The sequence below is a fragment of the Solea senegalensis genome, linkage group LG15, assembly GCF_019176455.1.
Source record: "Solea senegalensis isolate Sse05_10M linkage group LG15, IFAPA_SoseM_1, whole genome shotgun sequence".
In the NCBI taxonomy this organism is placed as follows: Eukaryota; Metazoa; Chordata; class Actinopteri; order Pleuronectiformes; family Soleidae; genus Solea; species Solea senegalensis.
The window spans coordinates 11,757,575-11,775,230 of record NC_058035.1 but is presented as its reverse complement, the minus strand read 5'-3'; the positions used below and the strand labels follow the sequence as shown (position 1 = coordinate 11,775,230).

The window sequence follows — 17,656 nt, the reverse complement described above, 5'->3', positions numbered from 1 at the left end:
AATACACAAGACAATCTTGTTTTAAGTAAAAAACACAGTTTGTTAGTTCCATCAGTGCAATTTAACTGTGCGCTCCCTGGTGGCCCTTGGAGGTATTACATGTGGGCCTCAAACTGGGCTATTAAATTGTCCCATTTGTAATATTCATTAAAACATACTGTATATTATTTTCTTGGATCGAAAATCTAAATACAAATTTACTTTATTTGCACTTTGATGACATAAGTTGATGTTGATTATGGTACTGGGAAAATAACTTATATTTTGAATTAATTCATTATTTCATCCTATACTCTCACATAAGCAACAACTATTTTTTAGGTTTAGACAAGACGAATGACAGCTTTATATTTAATTTATTGGATGCCATAAGGAACTTTTATGTTCATGCATTGACAACTAAAAATCATAAATAATAATGTTGGTGATGGAAATATGTTTATTGCATGTGTTTTTGGAATGTTTTTTTATTTAAATGTAGCCTATGAACTGGACATGCTTGAAGATCTTTATCTTTTAAATAAAACTTTATATCCTTAGTCTATCACTAAAACTGAACATTTTATGACTTGATTGTACATAATACATATTAAAAAAGTGACAGGAGGTGCAATCAAAACAAAGTCACATACCCATTTAAGGTATCAGTGATTTATTTACCGCCACAATTTCAGTTGCAAAACATCAAATCAACCATATACAAAATGAAACGACATAACAAAACGTGAATTTGTCAACATAAAGCATTTATATCTCAATGTCCTTCCTCTAAATCAAAAACCAAAAGATGATTTATTTAAACAAAGTTCATACAAACCACACCACAAACTTGAAAAGTCCATTTCCAAATAAATCACTGTACTGGAAAATCTTAGTGTTGAACAAGCATCTTTTCAAACGGCCTTGTCAAAAAAAAATCATCACAAAGGCAGGGAAATCACGTCACTGGGAAATTAATGAGAAATGTTCCACTTTTTGGTGAGAAGGATGTGAACCTGTTCAAAACTAAATCACATCTACAAAATATCCATTTAATTTGGTTTGAATACACACAAAACATACTTTCATAACCACCATGATGTACTTTGACAGCTCCCTTAGAGCTTAAAAACAATACCTTGGACAAAACAGGAATGTAGTGTTGGTTCATTCAGGGTTGTTTTTTTCCTTCTTTGTGGCTGGCAAAACAACCAGCACAAAACAAAATAATACATTAAAAACAGATCACCACTACGTGAACAGCTATGAAACATAAAAACTTGGATTAAGCTACTCATTAGTTCAACCTTAATTCATCACTTTTTCCTCAAAGATACATGTTCGTTTGTGTCGTCGTTATTCCAGTCTTATGAGTGTGTAATGGCACAAAAAGCACCAGTAGCATTTGTAGTATGATATGTGATCTGCGTTAAATAAACAATTCCAAACAGTATTTAGGTCGCCCACACTGCATCGATATAAAGAACAGACTTTGTCCAACTACAGCTTAACATGTGCAACAAAGACAATTGTTGTTCATAATTGAATCTATAATGACCACTCATAAAAATACAATCCAGCTGCTTTTTTTTCTCCTTCCCTTGAAATTTGTTTCTATTAAATATTTTCACCCCGTTTTAGGGAACGTCTCACCTGAGGTACCATGAAAACATCCTTCAGCTTCATAAAAAAATCAAAAAAAAAACCTAAACTCAAGCTTGTCCAGTGACTGTAAATAAACAAATGTGTGCCAGGATTTGTCCCATATTTCACTTTTTGACCATGAACTTAACAGCAGCATCAGTGTCGCACTTCACATCACAGTCAACACCGACCTCTGAATTTACAACATGTATATGACGAGCTTTGGGTGTGTGGTGCTGGGCAAACAACGCTCAAAAATAAAAGAAAAGGCACAAAATAAAATGACTGAATTCAGAATCAAGGTCCATTTGTGGCATAGCAGAGCAAATATTTGCTATTTTTAGACAGTGTGTAAAATTTAAATGAAATTATTTTAATTTGGTACAAATTGAAGAGAAAAGTATTTTTATTTAATTTTTTGGTACTAGATAAGTATACAATTGCTTGATTGTATGCACTGTTATATTGACAAGAGGAGCCAGGTCATGAAGTAGTTGTAATGTTCTGATTATTTCCTATTTTGGACCTGTGTTTCCCAAACCTTGAAATGACGATCTTCTCATTGTCCACAAACCAAAACAGTTCAGTTTCAATCATTTTTTTGTTATACGGAAAAAAACCCAGAAACTATTCTGCATTCTATGAAATGTAATTATTAAAATAACACATTGAAACTGATTAATCAATTGTAAAAACAGTTGAAGATTCATTTAATAATCATTTCAGCCCTAAACTGAAGGCAACATAAGTCTCCAACACGGGTGAGGCGAGTGATATTCAGCTGCACCATGAAACGTTCCCAATAAATGTTGCTAAATTTTACACACTGTACCTTTAAAAAGACCTTTTTCTTTTAAAGCCAAGATAATTTTCTTTTCTACAACCTCTTTTACAATATGTACAGGAAAGATGAAGCAGAAGTATGCAACATGATTTAAAAGGGATTTTCTGTATAAATCTTGTCTGTAAAAGTGAGAAATGATGTAACAGTGAGTGGTGCTGTGGCATGTTATTATTATTAAGGTTGAAATGTTTTTAAAAATTAGTGGAAAAAAAACACAGAGTGTTGACAGGATTATTTTAGATCGAGACGAGTAAAACCCTCTTCAGTCAGTATGTCGTTGATTTGCTGTGTGTTCCTACAGGGAATTATTCTTTGGGGAGAAGAGAGCTGCCAGGCCCAAAGCTTCTTCATTGTTCGCTACATCTTTGTCTGCCTTTGGCTTTTTAAAGAGCGATGGAAGATTCCGGATATGAACCTCCTTCCTGAACTGCTGGCACAGGGCTTTCTGTTGGCAGAGCACAAAGAGACGGGAGGTTAAACCGAGCCGTTCAAGATCTACTAGAAAGAATTTCATTAGCCGAGCTGCCGCACGTACGATTTACAACACCGGCAGAATCACACTGCTGAGTAATGACTTGCACTATTACAGCCTGCGTCTCTGCTCCCTTACTGCCGTCGGTCTGTGGTGCCATGTCATAGAGTCGTGCTGCCATCTAGTGGCCATGAGTGACATTACCCCAACAGTTCCTGCGATGAGCTTCTTGAACTGGTCTTTCCTCCTTTTGTCTCCAGCTTTCTGGGCATTGGGGTCGATGAGCCGGTGATCGTACTGGTCCAAGGCCTCCACGCTGATGTTGGGAATCTGGGTCATTACAGTCCTGAGCTCCATGTAACGAGGCCGCTAAGAAACACGGACAGACGGATGTAAAAAGGCACAAGAGATGCAATCTGTGGAATTTAAGTCAAACTTGGGACCACATTGTATCTCTAAATCTAACTATCTCCACATATAAACAAAATTTGATTTAAAGATATACTGACAGACTTTAGACAAAATAATAATCAAAGGATACCTAAATTATTTCCTGTTTTTTAAGCTATAATTACTACTATTATTTACATACATTTTATTATTACTATTATTAATATCTCACAAGGGCTGCAAAGATTAATCGATAATCGTTTTCTCATTTTTCAGCTTCTTAAATGTGAATATTTTCTGATTACTTTGCTACATATGACAAAGAAATCATTAAAACCAAGACATTCGAGGAAATCCTAATTTCCAGGTTTGGGAAACACTGATCAACATTTTCTGTAATAATTGTGAGTTGCCGCCCTATATCTTACTATCTGAACTGCTTTTGTCTGATTAGGGTTGTTGTGGAGGTTTTATTTTAGTCAAGGGTCAGTGGGTTGGAAAATGAAAGACTTGGTTGTACCCACACTGTTCTGGCGATATAAAGCAGATATGATAGAAACATTGTTCTCACCAGGTTTTCATAGATGGTCATGGCCAGCTGAGAGAGCGTGGTATTGCAGACTTCGTGCTGCCCATGAATTTGAAGGCCTCTAAGAACGCTGGTGTAGAACCACGTGACCGCCTCAGGAAGAAGATTACCTGTTGTGACCTGGAAAGAGAAGGATAGGAAATATTTACATGTACACATTTAGGATACTTTGGTAAACTTCGAAACAACAAATCTCAGCAAACATGAGGTGTTAAAAAGGTTAAATAGTGTGTCGTACCTGCCGCAGAAGGGTCCAGCAGACCATGGAAGCTGTGCGGTGACAGTTAGTGGTGTCTTTCCATGACAGTGAGGCGAATGATAGGGTCAACAGGGACATGCAGATGTTCTGGGAGAGAAAAGGAAAAGAAAGAAAGAGGTTTAGACATAGAACACAACATTGTCCTTTGAATGTGACATGATGCGTCTTAGGCCGACCTCGTGTTTCATCAGGCATTTTCCCAGCTCGCTCAGCTCCTCTGTGGGCTGCGCAGGAGACGACGTCTGCACCGAATCCATCATCATTTCCTCCTCTGTGCTCACAGAGAACATTTCAAGCAAAAATGACAACAACGCTTTTGGTTTAAAAAAAAAAAAAATGATGCAACTTTTGCATCAAATGATGTCATTCGACTCTTTACCGTCTATTTCCTCCTTGTTTGCTGCTGCTTCAGGCACTTTTCTGGAAATGCAGCTCACAGCTTAAAGGAGAAAGAGGAGAAGAAGAAGAAAGAGGAGGAAGTGTTATGGCCCCATAAATACTCTCACACGGTAAAAGCTGATCAGGCACTTGTGTGCTACTCCTGAAAATCCTACACTTCATATTTTTAGTACCTTTTGAACACACAAAAAAGAGATCTCACCTTGTGATGCAAGACTACATTCAGAGAAATATGAAACGGTAACTCCACCATATGTTTAAGTCTAATCTACCATACTACTTGCAGTCATAGCTTTATCTATGAATTATATATATATATATACACTTTCTTCATGTGTTCTGAAAAATATGTGTATCTGCCAAGAAAAAAGTAGCACTTAAGTCCTAGATTTCATAGCTCAGTGGAGTATAAACAGATATTTATAAAACAGCACTAAGATCAATGTATTAAAATAGACATTTACACATTATGCTAAATGCATGGCGAGTTAAAACACTTATTTTACTGTCAACCTCGGCTGATTACATTTGGGAACATTAATATTAGAGGTAAGAAATTATCTTGGAAAATGTGATGATTTTCAACTCACTTGAATGTTCTTTGTGATCAAACTATTTGTGTAAGGCAACTGAGCAGTTAAACTTACTGAGAAGATCCATCACCTCCCTGGTGAGCAGACGCACCAGCTGCTCCTCCAACATCTCCTGTGTCACCTGGCTCTCCTGACAAACCACCACCTCCTCCTCCTCCTCCTCATCGCTAAAAAAACAAAAAAGGAGTCATCAATACAATTCCAATTCATCACGCAAGACACGATGCCATATACATATATATATATATATGTATATATATATATATATATATATATATATATACATACATACATATATATATATATATATATATACGTATATATATACATATATACATATATACATACATATAAATATATATATATATACACACACATATATATATACATATATATATATATACACACATACATATATATACACACATACACATATATACACACATTTATATACATAAAATTGCAGATTTAATCGCTAGACTCACTTCACAGAGGTTCTCTGGTTGATGACCTGCCACTTGACACTGAGTCTCTGTGGTACAAAGCAGAATAAAGACACCTTTAACTTAAACCTAACATAAAAACAGCTGTGACTGAGTGAATGTTTTATTTTTATTTTTATTGTGAGATTAGTGCAGAGAATGAGGATTATAGAGATTCTGACCTGCTGCATGTAGGCAAACAGAGGGCCCAGCAGGGGGCAGAGGAGAGTGTTGTAGTACTCCTGAGGACACGATTGCACCAACTGCCTCACAAACACCCGTATTCTTATTAAGGAAATTGACTGTTAACACTAAGCAGTGGCTCATATTTGTTTATGTAGAGCAACAACAAGATACAGAAACACAAATATACATCTCAAATAAGGATATGAATCATAGGGCGAAGTCGGTGGTCAGGCACATGGTCGAGAGAAACAAAAGCAGAGCCAGCTATTTCTTCAGCCAACCTCTCGATGGTGTAGAATTCCTGCTGCAGTGACGGACCAACATTTCCCAAGACGTTGAAGCTGTAGAGGTGAGGACAGTGGCAGAGGATGTACAATTTAATCAGAACCAGCATGTGTGGTATAAGAAAATGATCAGGTCTGTGATAAAACTGGAACAACTCCTCTCACCAGTTGTCATAAACTGTGGAGAAAAACCCCTGCATGCGCTCCAGGCTGGACCGATAAACTGGAGAGTCGTAAAAATCCAAAGGATGCTGAGAGAGACCTGGTGAGAGCACAAATTACGAGGGTTTAATCCCTTCTTTCTGTCTGATAAAAAAAGGGTTACTGCTGGAGAAGGTGTGCGCAGAGGGCTCCTCCTACCAAGAACTACATTCTTCTCTGCATCCATCACCTCATGGGCACGAGAAAAGGTCTCACTCAGACGAGCCATGTTCTCTGGCATGAACAGACTGTTGTGAGTCCTGCAATAAGGAACAAATAAGAGACATTTAGCCATTTTATAAATTAACCCACTTACACGTCTGAACTAAAAATCAAAAGGTCAGACTTCAAGGTCTTCAACACACTACAGCAGCGTTCCCCAAAGTTTTCATAAGGGGAGTGACCGACTTTCAAAAGAGGCCAAAATACTATGACCCAATTCACAATACAACTCATGTCAGAGCAACATTTCTGACCATTTTACTGCCATTTATTTAACACCTAATATTGTTTTTGAGTAGGTAAACTAGATGTTCACACAACATATATTTGGTCAATTAAAATAAAATCCTAAATCCTAACCTAGTCTCTAGGAATATGTATGCGTAAATGGAATAAAATGGGTATATTACAGTTTTAAAAAGGGTTATGGAAGCAACTGGCATACCTGATGAGAGCCAACACGTTGGGCAGCAAGAGCAGAAACTGGGCAGTGCATGGGTTTCTGTAGATGGGAGCTCCAGCAGGTGTGTAACCCACCACGAAGCCACCAGCCTTGGCTTCCTCCAGGTCTGCAGGCCACCGTGACCGTTTCACCACCCCCAACATGGCGTTCAAACAGAAACTCAGCTGGAGGAAAGGAATTCCAAAAAAGAAAAACAATGTGTTAGCACCATATACTGAGGGAAACCTAAAACGTGTCTAAAAACAACAAAATATACCTTTCCCCTGTTAACAACTGCCGTGTCTGCGTCTGTACTTTGCTCAGTGACGACCTGATCGGCTCCAACATATGACAGAAACATGGCAGGATCCCACAGTACTCTGAAACACAGGAGATCTTCTGTCATGAGCTGTGAAATGATTCACGAACAATTCAAGGAAAAAGGGGGGAAAAAAAAAAAACTCACTCACCGCCTCATCTCATCCGAGGTCCATTCTGTGACCACTACTGCCATGAGTTCTTCTAGAAAAGCCTTCTGCTTTGCAAAGTCTTTGAACTGGTTACCGATGAGCACCAGAGCTTCTATCAGCGCACACTTCTCCATGAAAGTCAGCATGGCGTCGTTTGAAAACAGCTTCTTCATGTGATTGTAAAACATGTCAAAACAAGGCTGGAGAGGAAATATACGAATATTAATTAAACAGCATGACCTCAATATTTACTACTCATCAGCTCTGTACACTTCAGGTGCACATGAAATCAATCAACTAAAAGCAAACAAGAACCATGTCATGCTGTATTAAGAGCATTTACCAGGATGATCTGTGGGTAATCACGGCAGATTTTGATGATAGAAGAACACGCGTGCCGCCTCACGTTCTTCACAGCTCTGGTTCGAGGTACCTAAGGGGGGCGGTTTCAGATTTTTTGGGTTGTTTTTTTACTGTGGACATCAACAATAAAGAAAACTGTAACTTTATATTTGCTCTTTGAGTGCAACTCACCTTACTGTCCTGACCAACCTCAAATGTGATGGCTTTAAATAGCTACGGAGACAAAAGAAAATTAAGTCTACCCATATCACAACTTCTCACACTGCTTTCTATAAAAAGACATATTGTCAGCACTGAGTTTGCCTTTGTGTACTGTTGCCTCTAGTAATCAGTCTGAGACACGAACTCTTATTGAAAGAATTACAGCCAATGTCTGGTCTTGCAGAAATTGCAAAGAAAAAAACCTTTAGATTTTAGCCACTTACCTAAAGAGGTCAATCAAATAAAACCTACACCTGCTTAAGTCTATGATATATTTACAAAATGTTATCCATGTTCTCTCACCTTAAGACGGCCTTTTTCAACTAGAAAATAAAATATCTAAACCACTTACTCCCCCAGACCAAAGTCCATAGAGAAAATTATCATTTTTACCTCAAAGAGACACTAGAACTACTGGTCAACTGCTGCCTCATTTGTTTAATTTGTGGCACTTAAATCAATCTGAACAAAGAGTTTGGAACACCTTAGTCACAAGATAAAACATTTGAACTTACTGACTGAGGCAGCATGTTTGCACACATGTAAAATCGCAGATTTTTTCCAATGGAATTTCGTGTGAATAGATCACAACGCAACACAAACTTTAGTTTACAGTCAGAAAATGCTGTTTCATGTTAGTGTAAAGCAGCAAACATGATAAAATCAATATTATTAATATGTAGACTCAAGCTGTCATAGATTTCATTATAAGAGCTTGTAGATATGTGGCTAAAATCAGTCTTTTTCTTTCTCCCATGTGTCCTGAGCCAGTAAGAGCGGGTGTGTCAATCTCTCAGGCTAGTTCATTTTTGATGAAGTCAGTGCTAAGAATGTGCCAGTACCTCATACAACACTGAAAAACATTCACTTTGATATTCATATTATGCATTTCCTCATGCCTGTATGTAGGTTTACAAAATACTATGTCGTAGAGACATACAAAAATACAATATGTAATAAATAATGAAAACTCGGCTGACCTTGTATAGGACCTGTGTCAGGAAGTGTGGTCTGTGTACAACAAACGGGAAGAGGGCAGAGATGTTGGTGAGCAAACAGGACAAGATGAGCGGGTCTTTGGTGTCGTAGTTGAGCACGACCTGCAGCAGCTCCACGCCCCGATCTATTGGCAACTTCTACAAAGACAGAGGCGGTTAGAGAGTGGAAGCACTCGCATCATTATGGTCTGACTGAATTGAATTGCTTTAACCATTTACCTCCTCTCCTTGACTTCTGAAGAGCTGTGCCACTGTGCACTCCATGAAGATGGTCATTGCATCCCACTGGACCACAGATGGAGACAGAAGGGAACACAGGCCCTCTCCAGTCTTGGCTAGTGAGGTTTGGAAAAAGGGGAAGTTATTCACCAATATATTTCATTACTATGTAAACTTGTTTTATTGATAACAAAAAGAAACTTCCAAAACTTACATGTGGTATCTCCAATATCGATGGGGCTGGAAATCTGGTACTGTAACCACTCTGCTGCTATCTGAAAGGCCTCCATGGGAACAATGCGACACGCGCTCCGCACCACTTCTCCCTGATGTGCTCGAAAAGCTGCAATGCATGAAAAAAAAAAAAACACAAGAAAACCAATAAGTGGTAGAATACTGAAAGTACTGATCACAACTGCAGTAAAGCCGAATCTATACAACATACAGACAAAGAAGGAGTTGAAGTCCTCGTCGCTGTCGAAGTCCACACGGGAGTACTCGCAAGCTGGATTATCCTCTCTCGATGGAAATCCAGTCTGAAGACAGAAAGAAATGACAGAAAGAAACTCAACACCATGTGCGGCTCGCTACGTAAAAACAACAATACTAGCCCAGACCTTCTACAGCGGCTCCCTGTAGCTTTGACAAATAAAGGAATTTTGCTTTTTCAATTTCAAAGCCTCACCTCTCATTTAGAGATCAAGGCGATAAATGAAGGTGTTTTAATAATTCATATTAAAACACAACTAAATGTATGCGTCACATCCGCTGTCTACATCAAATGTTAGATTTAAAAACCTCCCCAAACCTCACAAACTTGTGTTAGGAATATGGAGAGATACTCCAAACATTTAATGGAGTTATGTGTACATGGAGGAAGTGCACATATGGAATCCTGTCCATCTTTGCGTCCATGTATTACACACATACGGCTTTTACTACTAACGGAAGGACTCAAATAGATCTACAAAGTTCTGTGGTTTATTTCAAGGTAGGCCTACACATTTTCCTTTAAATTTTCATAAACTATTCTTATTCTCCAATTCTTATATAACTTATTACAGGATGTCATCTTCATTTTATGGGTGAAATAGGACTTGAGGCTCTAGGAGGTTGCAGACCCTGGTTTTAGACCCTGTTCAGACCCTTCCATCCTCAGTGATCCGATCACATGTGAAGTACACCGCCAAGTACGACTGTTCAACTCACATCCCCAAGCTGTAACCCTATATAAATCGGATCTGGCGTCCCTGCCCTTTATTCAAATACACACTGATGTTATAAGCGTTTGCAAGAACATGGTTATGTTTTTAACGAGATTAACTTCACAGATTTGTCCATTGTCATCGTGTTTGTGTGTGTGTGTGTAAGTGAGTGACAAGAGAGATGAAAAGAGACTCTCTGCGGTAACAGGAAATACATTTTAAAGGACAATGCATTGGGAGTATTCTCAAGTGTACTGAGTGCGATCTGCCCAGGATCAGATCACCCACGAAGGATGTTGATACCAGGTCTGAATGGGGTTTTAAATAGCATGCTGGCATTCTGGAATCAGAGGCATGACCTGAAACCAGAACCCTGATTTATACTTCATTGTGAGACACTTTTGTGTCAAGCGACAAACATTGCACATTTTTGGAAGATAAAATTATTACCCAACCCTTTCCTCAATGTCATCCCTGTAATTGATTTATTTGGCTCACAAACCACCTTGTTTTCTCTTACTCCTGTTTAAGTTTAAAAACCCTCCTCTCCAATTTAATCGGCTATTTCAACAAATCAAGTAGCATATAAATAGAGATGCAAATAAAGAAGCCAACTGAGGCAGTTGGAGGTGTGTGTGGTTGCCATGGACACAAAGGGACCCTTTCTTGCTGAAGCCAAGTTTGAAAGCTTCTTCCTACCGTTTTAATTTTTGTCGAGCCATAGTTACCAAAAGTGTCAAGCAACAGAGTAAAATAAATCAGGCTTTAGTCCAAATATGCGTCTCTCTGCTGTGCCGCCAGACACCACATGGACTCTGTGACTAACATCACTGCCGGATTAAAAGTAGAACACCACCACCCTTCACCCCATTCTGTGTTCACACAGTTAAACAGGCTAAATAAAGGCACACAACACTCAACACTCTCTCTCACCTTGACTAGGTTGATCATACACGCTTTGAGGTATTTGATGGCCATGTCAATGATGACCGGTTCCTTTGACAACGTCTCGTGTCTGAACAAAGCGCCCCACGTGGGCTGAGTGGACGACTTCAAGAACTGAAGATTAAACGAAGCGCAGATGAATTTCCTGTCCACAGTCAAACGCAGTCATTAAGATGAGAGCTTAGGCAATTTGTCACCTTACCTGACTGGAATGTGTAGTGAAGGACAAAAGAGCTTCCATGTACTTGCTGAGATTTGCAGGTATTTCAACCTCGACATCCGAACCCTGTGGCGAGATCATAGTATTTCTAATTCGGTTCACATCCCGGCAGTGACAGACAGGTACAGGTTTATCAACTGTACACCTTATTGTATGAAACCTGCATATATTATATATCTGTAAATATTATTTTATGTCACATGTTATTTCCAGATGTGAAAGAAAGGCAGAATTGTTTTTTGTTTTTTTCCATTTGGTTACATTGTCATTTAAATTGTGACATTGAAAATTAAATTGTTATAAAACAGTCCTTAATAAAAATGTCTTCAGACTCTTCACATTATCAAATCTGGTCCTTTGGAAGCCCCTGAATTAGGATCAACTCACCACTAATGAGAAGAGCTGTCCTCCCAGGGCACACAGGACCTGACACAGCCTCTTCAGAAAGATATAACGCCGTTCCACCACCTCCACTGCTCTACACACACACACACAGCATACACACACACAGGCAGGATTATAAATCGCAGCCACAAGCATTAAAAACAATGCTTAATAATTTGTTATGCATCTGTGCTCGAGTGAAAGTTCTAGCGTCAGTACTTACTTCAAATCTGTGGATTTCTTACGTAACGCCAGTCCATCTGCCGATCTACACACACACATGCACGCACACGCGCACACACAGACACACGCACGATGAATCAGTGATGGTGGAAATTTGCATGTTGAAGTGGGAATGATGCAGAGAAGCGGCTGTACTCACTGTGCTGCAGAAAGGATGTAGTGTATGGCCACATCATCAAACAGCAGCATGAATGGCTTCCTATCCTCCAGCTTTCCCTGTGGCACAATGACACACGTACTTACATCCATACTATTTATATATTTTTTAAATAATATTTACAGTGGCATGCCTCATCATTTCTTTTCATACTGACTAACAGGAAACCACAGAGAAAGCACACACGTTCAAAACTGAACAATGTGATGTGATAACTGGAGAATACTGACATGTCTGAACGTAAATCTACACTGTAAATCTACACATAATATCTAAATCATTTGTCCAATTAAGCACGAATAATGGAAAAATGGTTTTGTGATGAGCAATATTATTTGTAATGACTGAACTTTTCCACATATTTCATAAAGATCTCGTAAACAGCTGTAGCATTTAATCAATAGATTATTTATCAGCTTCTAAATAAATAAATATTTTATTTAGAAGCTTTTTTTCTTATCTGTGACTATTTTGTAGTTTCTTTGCTCTGTACTGACAGTTAACTGAATATTTTTCATTTGTGGAGAGAACAACTTTTTGCATTTTATGGACAAAACAGGTCATCTATTCATCGAAAAACTAATCAAGAATATTTTTGGACTTCATAACAATAAGCTGGACGTGAAATAAACAGAAGCAGAAACACAAAAGCAAACTGAGGTCATGGGTAATCCACTGATCAGATTAGAAGAAAAAATTTACACTTCAGGCAACGGATCCAAGACATTTTTCTTCCATTTTTCAATTATGTTGACAAAGCCAGAAGCTGTTTTTATGAAGCCACTTTTTTGTAATAACCTTTGTACTTGAATAAAAACGAACTGTATATGCTATTTGAAACTACATTTATTAGTCACTATCAAAAAAACAAATGGGGAAAAATTGGATTGACAACAGACTTGCGTTTACTGTGTCTCACCTTCCGGCTGACGGCAATGAGCAGACACTCCGCTGCCTCCAGCTGCAGCTCCGACTCACTCAGCAGAAGACACAAGATCTCAAGAAGGTGACAGTTTCCAGAGGTGATGTACACCAGGGACACCCAGTCTATGTAGCCTGCGAGTGTATTCAGTGTGGCCACAGCGACACGACAGTGAGCTCTGGCCTGTTAAGTAGAGAAATACGAGGGGCAAAAAAGTGTGAAATTGACATTATCAGGCTCACAAGAGGCTTGTTTAAAAAGCAAACGTACAGTGAGGTTTTTCTCACCTGTAGTTCCTGTCCAGGTACATCTTTCTGGATTAAAAGAAAAACACTGACTTTTGAAATGTTAAAATGCAAATAAAAATGCAACAATAACATGTCAACAAACAAGTACCAGAGAGATTAGATTTATTCCTAGTGACTACCACAGAATCAGAGCGGAGTTTCTACTGACCAGTCTGCGATAGTCCTCGACGTTCAGCTGCAAAATTGCGATCATAAAACTGAAAATGCTTTCCATGTTCTGGGTGAGCGTCTGCTGGATGTCTCTGCGTCGTTGAGCGGGCAATGTCTGAAAGGTGATCACATCTTCTGCCAGCCTCAGCAGGATCAACATCACCAGCTCCGTCTGTGCCTCCTGAGGAAGGTGGACATGAATGTACACTTTACTTTATTCTCTTTTAATGTTCAACCTTTTCAAGGCTTTAATGGAAAAATAATGGAATTTTATACCTGGACCCACATATTTAGTATTTGCACACAGGTTATGACATTTTTACCCAGTGTTGCACTGCATAAGTAACTCACCCCTTGACTCGTGAGAGCCTCCATCTCTTTCAACATATCTGGCCAGTGTTGAGGCCATTCTCTCTTTATCATTTCCACTGTGATTCGGGACAGGACGTCTTTGATGTGGCTCTCCTCCTCCAAAATGGAACACGTGCCCTGATAAGACCCAAAACAAGCGTCAACAACGTCATTATTGTCAACTGTTTTGATAAATGACAAACCTGCTTTTTGTGTTATTTTCAAATAAAAGGTAAATAATGTGATTTCAGCTTCGTAAATGAACGATATTTGCTTCTCTGACAGTAAAGTGAAAGTACTAGGAACACCAGACATTTTTTAAATCATTTTATGACATGGCAAAATTAATAGAAAAAGATAAACTGATTTAAATAATGAATGGTTTCAGCCCTACTGATAGTTATTATCACCACACTTACATTTGATAACAGCTGCATGGTACACTCCTTCAACTGGACTTTTTCTTGCTGTTGCATGTTGTTCCATCGGAATCTGCAGGAGAATCAAGGTTTCATTATATCATATTTAATTGTGTTATACTTGATTAATAAGAATAAGAATAAAAATGACGTTAAACTCACTTGATGACATGCTCCAAGATTTGGAAACCAAAGTGTCTAACTATAGCTGGTTGAGCTTTGTCAGCTAATTGCAGGCCACATGGGACACAGAAAGAGTTTCTCTCTTTAAACTCTTCATAAAACTGCAAAGAAAAGCAAAAGTTGTTATAAAATTTGACAATGACATAAATACTGCTTTCCTCTACACAAGGAACAATATGACCCAAATAATTGTGATTCACAAGATTATTGCGTTTGGAGAAATCAATGTGCTTTAATATATGTACATTTCTTCTGATCATTAAACATAAACAAGTGGAGGTTCAGTCCCTAATTTACCATTATTTGGAACGTAAACATAAAATGTCAGAAGGCAGTTTAACTCATCACTCTTATTTTACAACGAACATAAGTGACATGACCAAAAACATGCTACAAGATATTGTAAAAACATGTTACCAGGATTTGTAAAAGATATTTACGTCACCAAAAAGCTTTGAAACCAATGTTGTAATGAAGAGTTCTCAAACTCAAATGACATAAAATGTGCGTTTTGATATGGAACGATAAATAGTTCACAAATGGAATGTATTTATGATGCAAAATGAATCTGTCATTAATAAAAGACACACAGAAATAACTCGATATTAAGTGACGGGCAGCATGAAATTGAGTGGAGGGCTGGGGATAACATGTTAAATGAATTAAGAATTGAAATTGTTATAAATCCTGAGGTCCCGGGATTACTGGAAAGCTTCCCCTAGTGGCAGTTAAACAAATGACTAGGACTGTATGATAGCGAGCTGCTGAACAAGTGTTTACAAGTTACACACGTGAAATGCTAACTCACTTGTCCATCCACTTGTCCATATTGTGAGCGTTTATAGAGCTACATGGTGCTGCTGCTGCAACAGCTGCTTCACCGGCATCACAATAAACACAAATAGCAGCTAACGCATGGAGCTATTCAAGCTAACTTTAACGATGCTATGCTTAAATCAAAACAATGTCGTAAATTAGAGTTCCACAGGACAGTGATGGTGAATTGTGGTGTAAGCATTTCCATGAATGAATGAAGGTAAGTCGACAGCAGTAGCAGAGTGAGCGTGGTGGTGGTGGTGGTGGTAGTCAACCGCAAACTAACTGTCATCACCACTCACTGCGAAATTAGCCAACATTAACGAGCGTATCGAGAGCGTAAACGATTACGTGAGCGGTGTTTTTGACCGCTGGTTATTAGGTTTTAAGCACACGGTCCAACTTTAACCACATCGCTGGGGGAATAAAGCAAGCATGACAACTTGGAGCAAGCTAACAGTCCGTGGTAAAGATGCTACCTTTAGGGCCTCCAGTCGGTAAATTTGGTTTGTCTCTGCGTCCATCATCACATTGACAGCTTTAATGAGCTGCTCACACACGGCAGACACCTGGTCAGCCATGAATTCAGGTAGCACAACAGTGGAGGAGAAAGAGAGGAGCTCCCTTATGCAAAACCAGCCGCAAAAGGCAGCAGCGAGGAGAGGCAAGCTTGTACCAACGTGCACCAAATGTGCTGCTGCTACCACAGCGGGTTTTTTAATCCTTTCGCTTGCCGTAGAATCAGAATCCTGGGAGTTGAAGTTGAAGCGCCATTTTTTTTTTCAAAGATCGTCTACACGGTGACAGAGAAATCACTTCTGAGTTTAAATTGATACTATTTCATACATTAGCAGCTCAGTTAACGACAAAACACTGTTTAATCAAATGTAAATCGAGATGAAAGCCATTACCCCTTTTTGTTTCATTTTTTTTATCAAGAAATTTGCTCTGATTCGATTGTTTCTTTTTCGCGACACATTCAATTTTACAACCACTTCTGTGTCATTATTGTATTGACATAAACTTACTACGGAAGCCCGTTTCCGCCACATGGGAAAAATAGTGCATATCCAAGACATGCTAAGTCATAATTATTACATTTTAAGTCGTAATCATCTTCCAGATGTTTTTAGACTGTTGTTATTTCAGAAAGACAGAGAAAGTCAGGAAAATACATGTCCCATTTTATATTTAGAGAGAATTACAGTCCATTTATACATGAACAGTGACAGAAACCTGTAAGTTTAATGAATATCATTTAATTTTTAGTGATTTATTCAATGTTATATGGAGACATGTGAGAGCAGCTACTGTACATTTGAAGTACTTTACTAACATATTCATAGATTTATTTCACATTCGTTGTTTGATTGGCAGATTTTTTTCTCCCCTGAAATCATTTAGTTAAAAACTACAAACTTATAAACAACAATATTCCTAATTAAACTTCCTAATTATTCCTAATTAAATGTAAGTTTTTACATTTTACATACATACATTTTTGACAGCTGCTTTAGTCACTTCGTATGTAAACATATCCACGTCCATCTGTTCAGTGTGGAACTGCCACTTTTACTAAAGTGAACTTCTCTGAATCGTCTACTGCTATTCAAGCTAACTTTAACGTTGCTATGCTACAATCAAAACAATGTCGTAAATTAGAGCTTTAAAGTTCCACAGGACAGTGATGGTGAATTGTGGTATAAGCATTTTTTTATGAATGAATGAAGGTAATTCGACAGCAGTAGCAGAGTGAGCGTGGTGGTGGTAGTGGTAGTCAACCGCAAAGTGAACTTCTCTGAATCGTCTACCATTGATTAATTATTTATAAAGTCATATCAGCATGAATCAGTGAAGCCTGTCAAGCTGTCACGTGACAGTGGCATTAACTCCGCCCACTTCAACTTTAGCTTTCAACTTCCCAAAAACAGGCAGAGTGAGACATCTTACATCGGCGACATTCCGACAATGTCATTCGTCACCATGGATACTGTAAGCGTAAAAATGTTTCACACTGATTTGCTGCCTTTATTTTTGTGCTACAAAATATTTAAAGACGTTCGTGTTTAATATTGACACCGGAATGGTCCGGCAGGTGGGCGGTGTTTTGTCTTCT

At 38.4% G+C, this 17,656-nt stretch overlaps 1 protein-coding gene across 2 annotated transcripts; it reads right to left on the bottom strand.

The window, feature by feature from the left end:
- Positions 1-1,993: 1,993 nt before the first annotated feature.
- LOC122782170 (exportin-5) lies at positions 1,994-16,262 on the bottom strand. Of its 2 annotated transcripts, none has more exons than XM_044046410.1 (33): positions 16,020-16,261; positions 14,704-14,825; positions 14,542-14,614; positions 14,123-14,260; positions 13,770-13,952; positions 13,601-13,627; positions 13,311-13,496; positions 12,374-12,450; positions 12,215-12,259; positions 11,995-12,085; positions 11,590-11,673; positions 11,376-11,501; positions 9,683-9,773; positions 9,452-9,580; positions 9,238-9,353; positions 9,001-9,156; positions 7,991-8,032; positions 7,800-7,889; positions 7,457-7,656; positions 7,264-7,366; positions 6,990-7,171; positions 6,482-6,582; positions 6,287-6,383; positions 6,042-6,178; positions 5,834-5,931; positions 5,655-5,701; positions 5,224-5,336; positions 4,557-4,616; positions 4,354-4,448; positions 4,157-4,264; positions 3,901-4,038; positions 3,144-3,308; positions 1,994-2,912 (listed from the first exon to the last, which is right to left on the bottom strand). In XM_044046410.1, the coding sequence occupies exons 1-33, from the start codon at positions 16,119-16,121 to the stop codon at positions 2,763-2,765; spliced, it is 3,672 nt and encodes a 1,223-aa protein (XP_043902345.1). In that variant the 5' UTR covers positions 16,122-16,261; the 3' UTR covers positions 1,994-2,762. The 2 variants fall into 2 exon arrangements, with proteins under 2 accessions (XP_043902345.1, XP_043902346.1); XM_044046411.1 differs by having other exon boundaries at positions 2,809-2,912; positions 3,003-3,308; positions 16,020-16,262.
- Between the last annotated feature and the right edge of the window lie 1,394 nt (positions 16,263-17,656).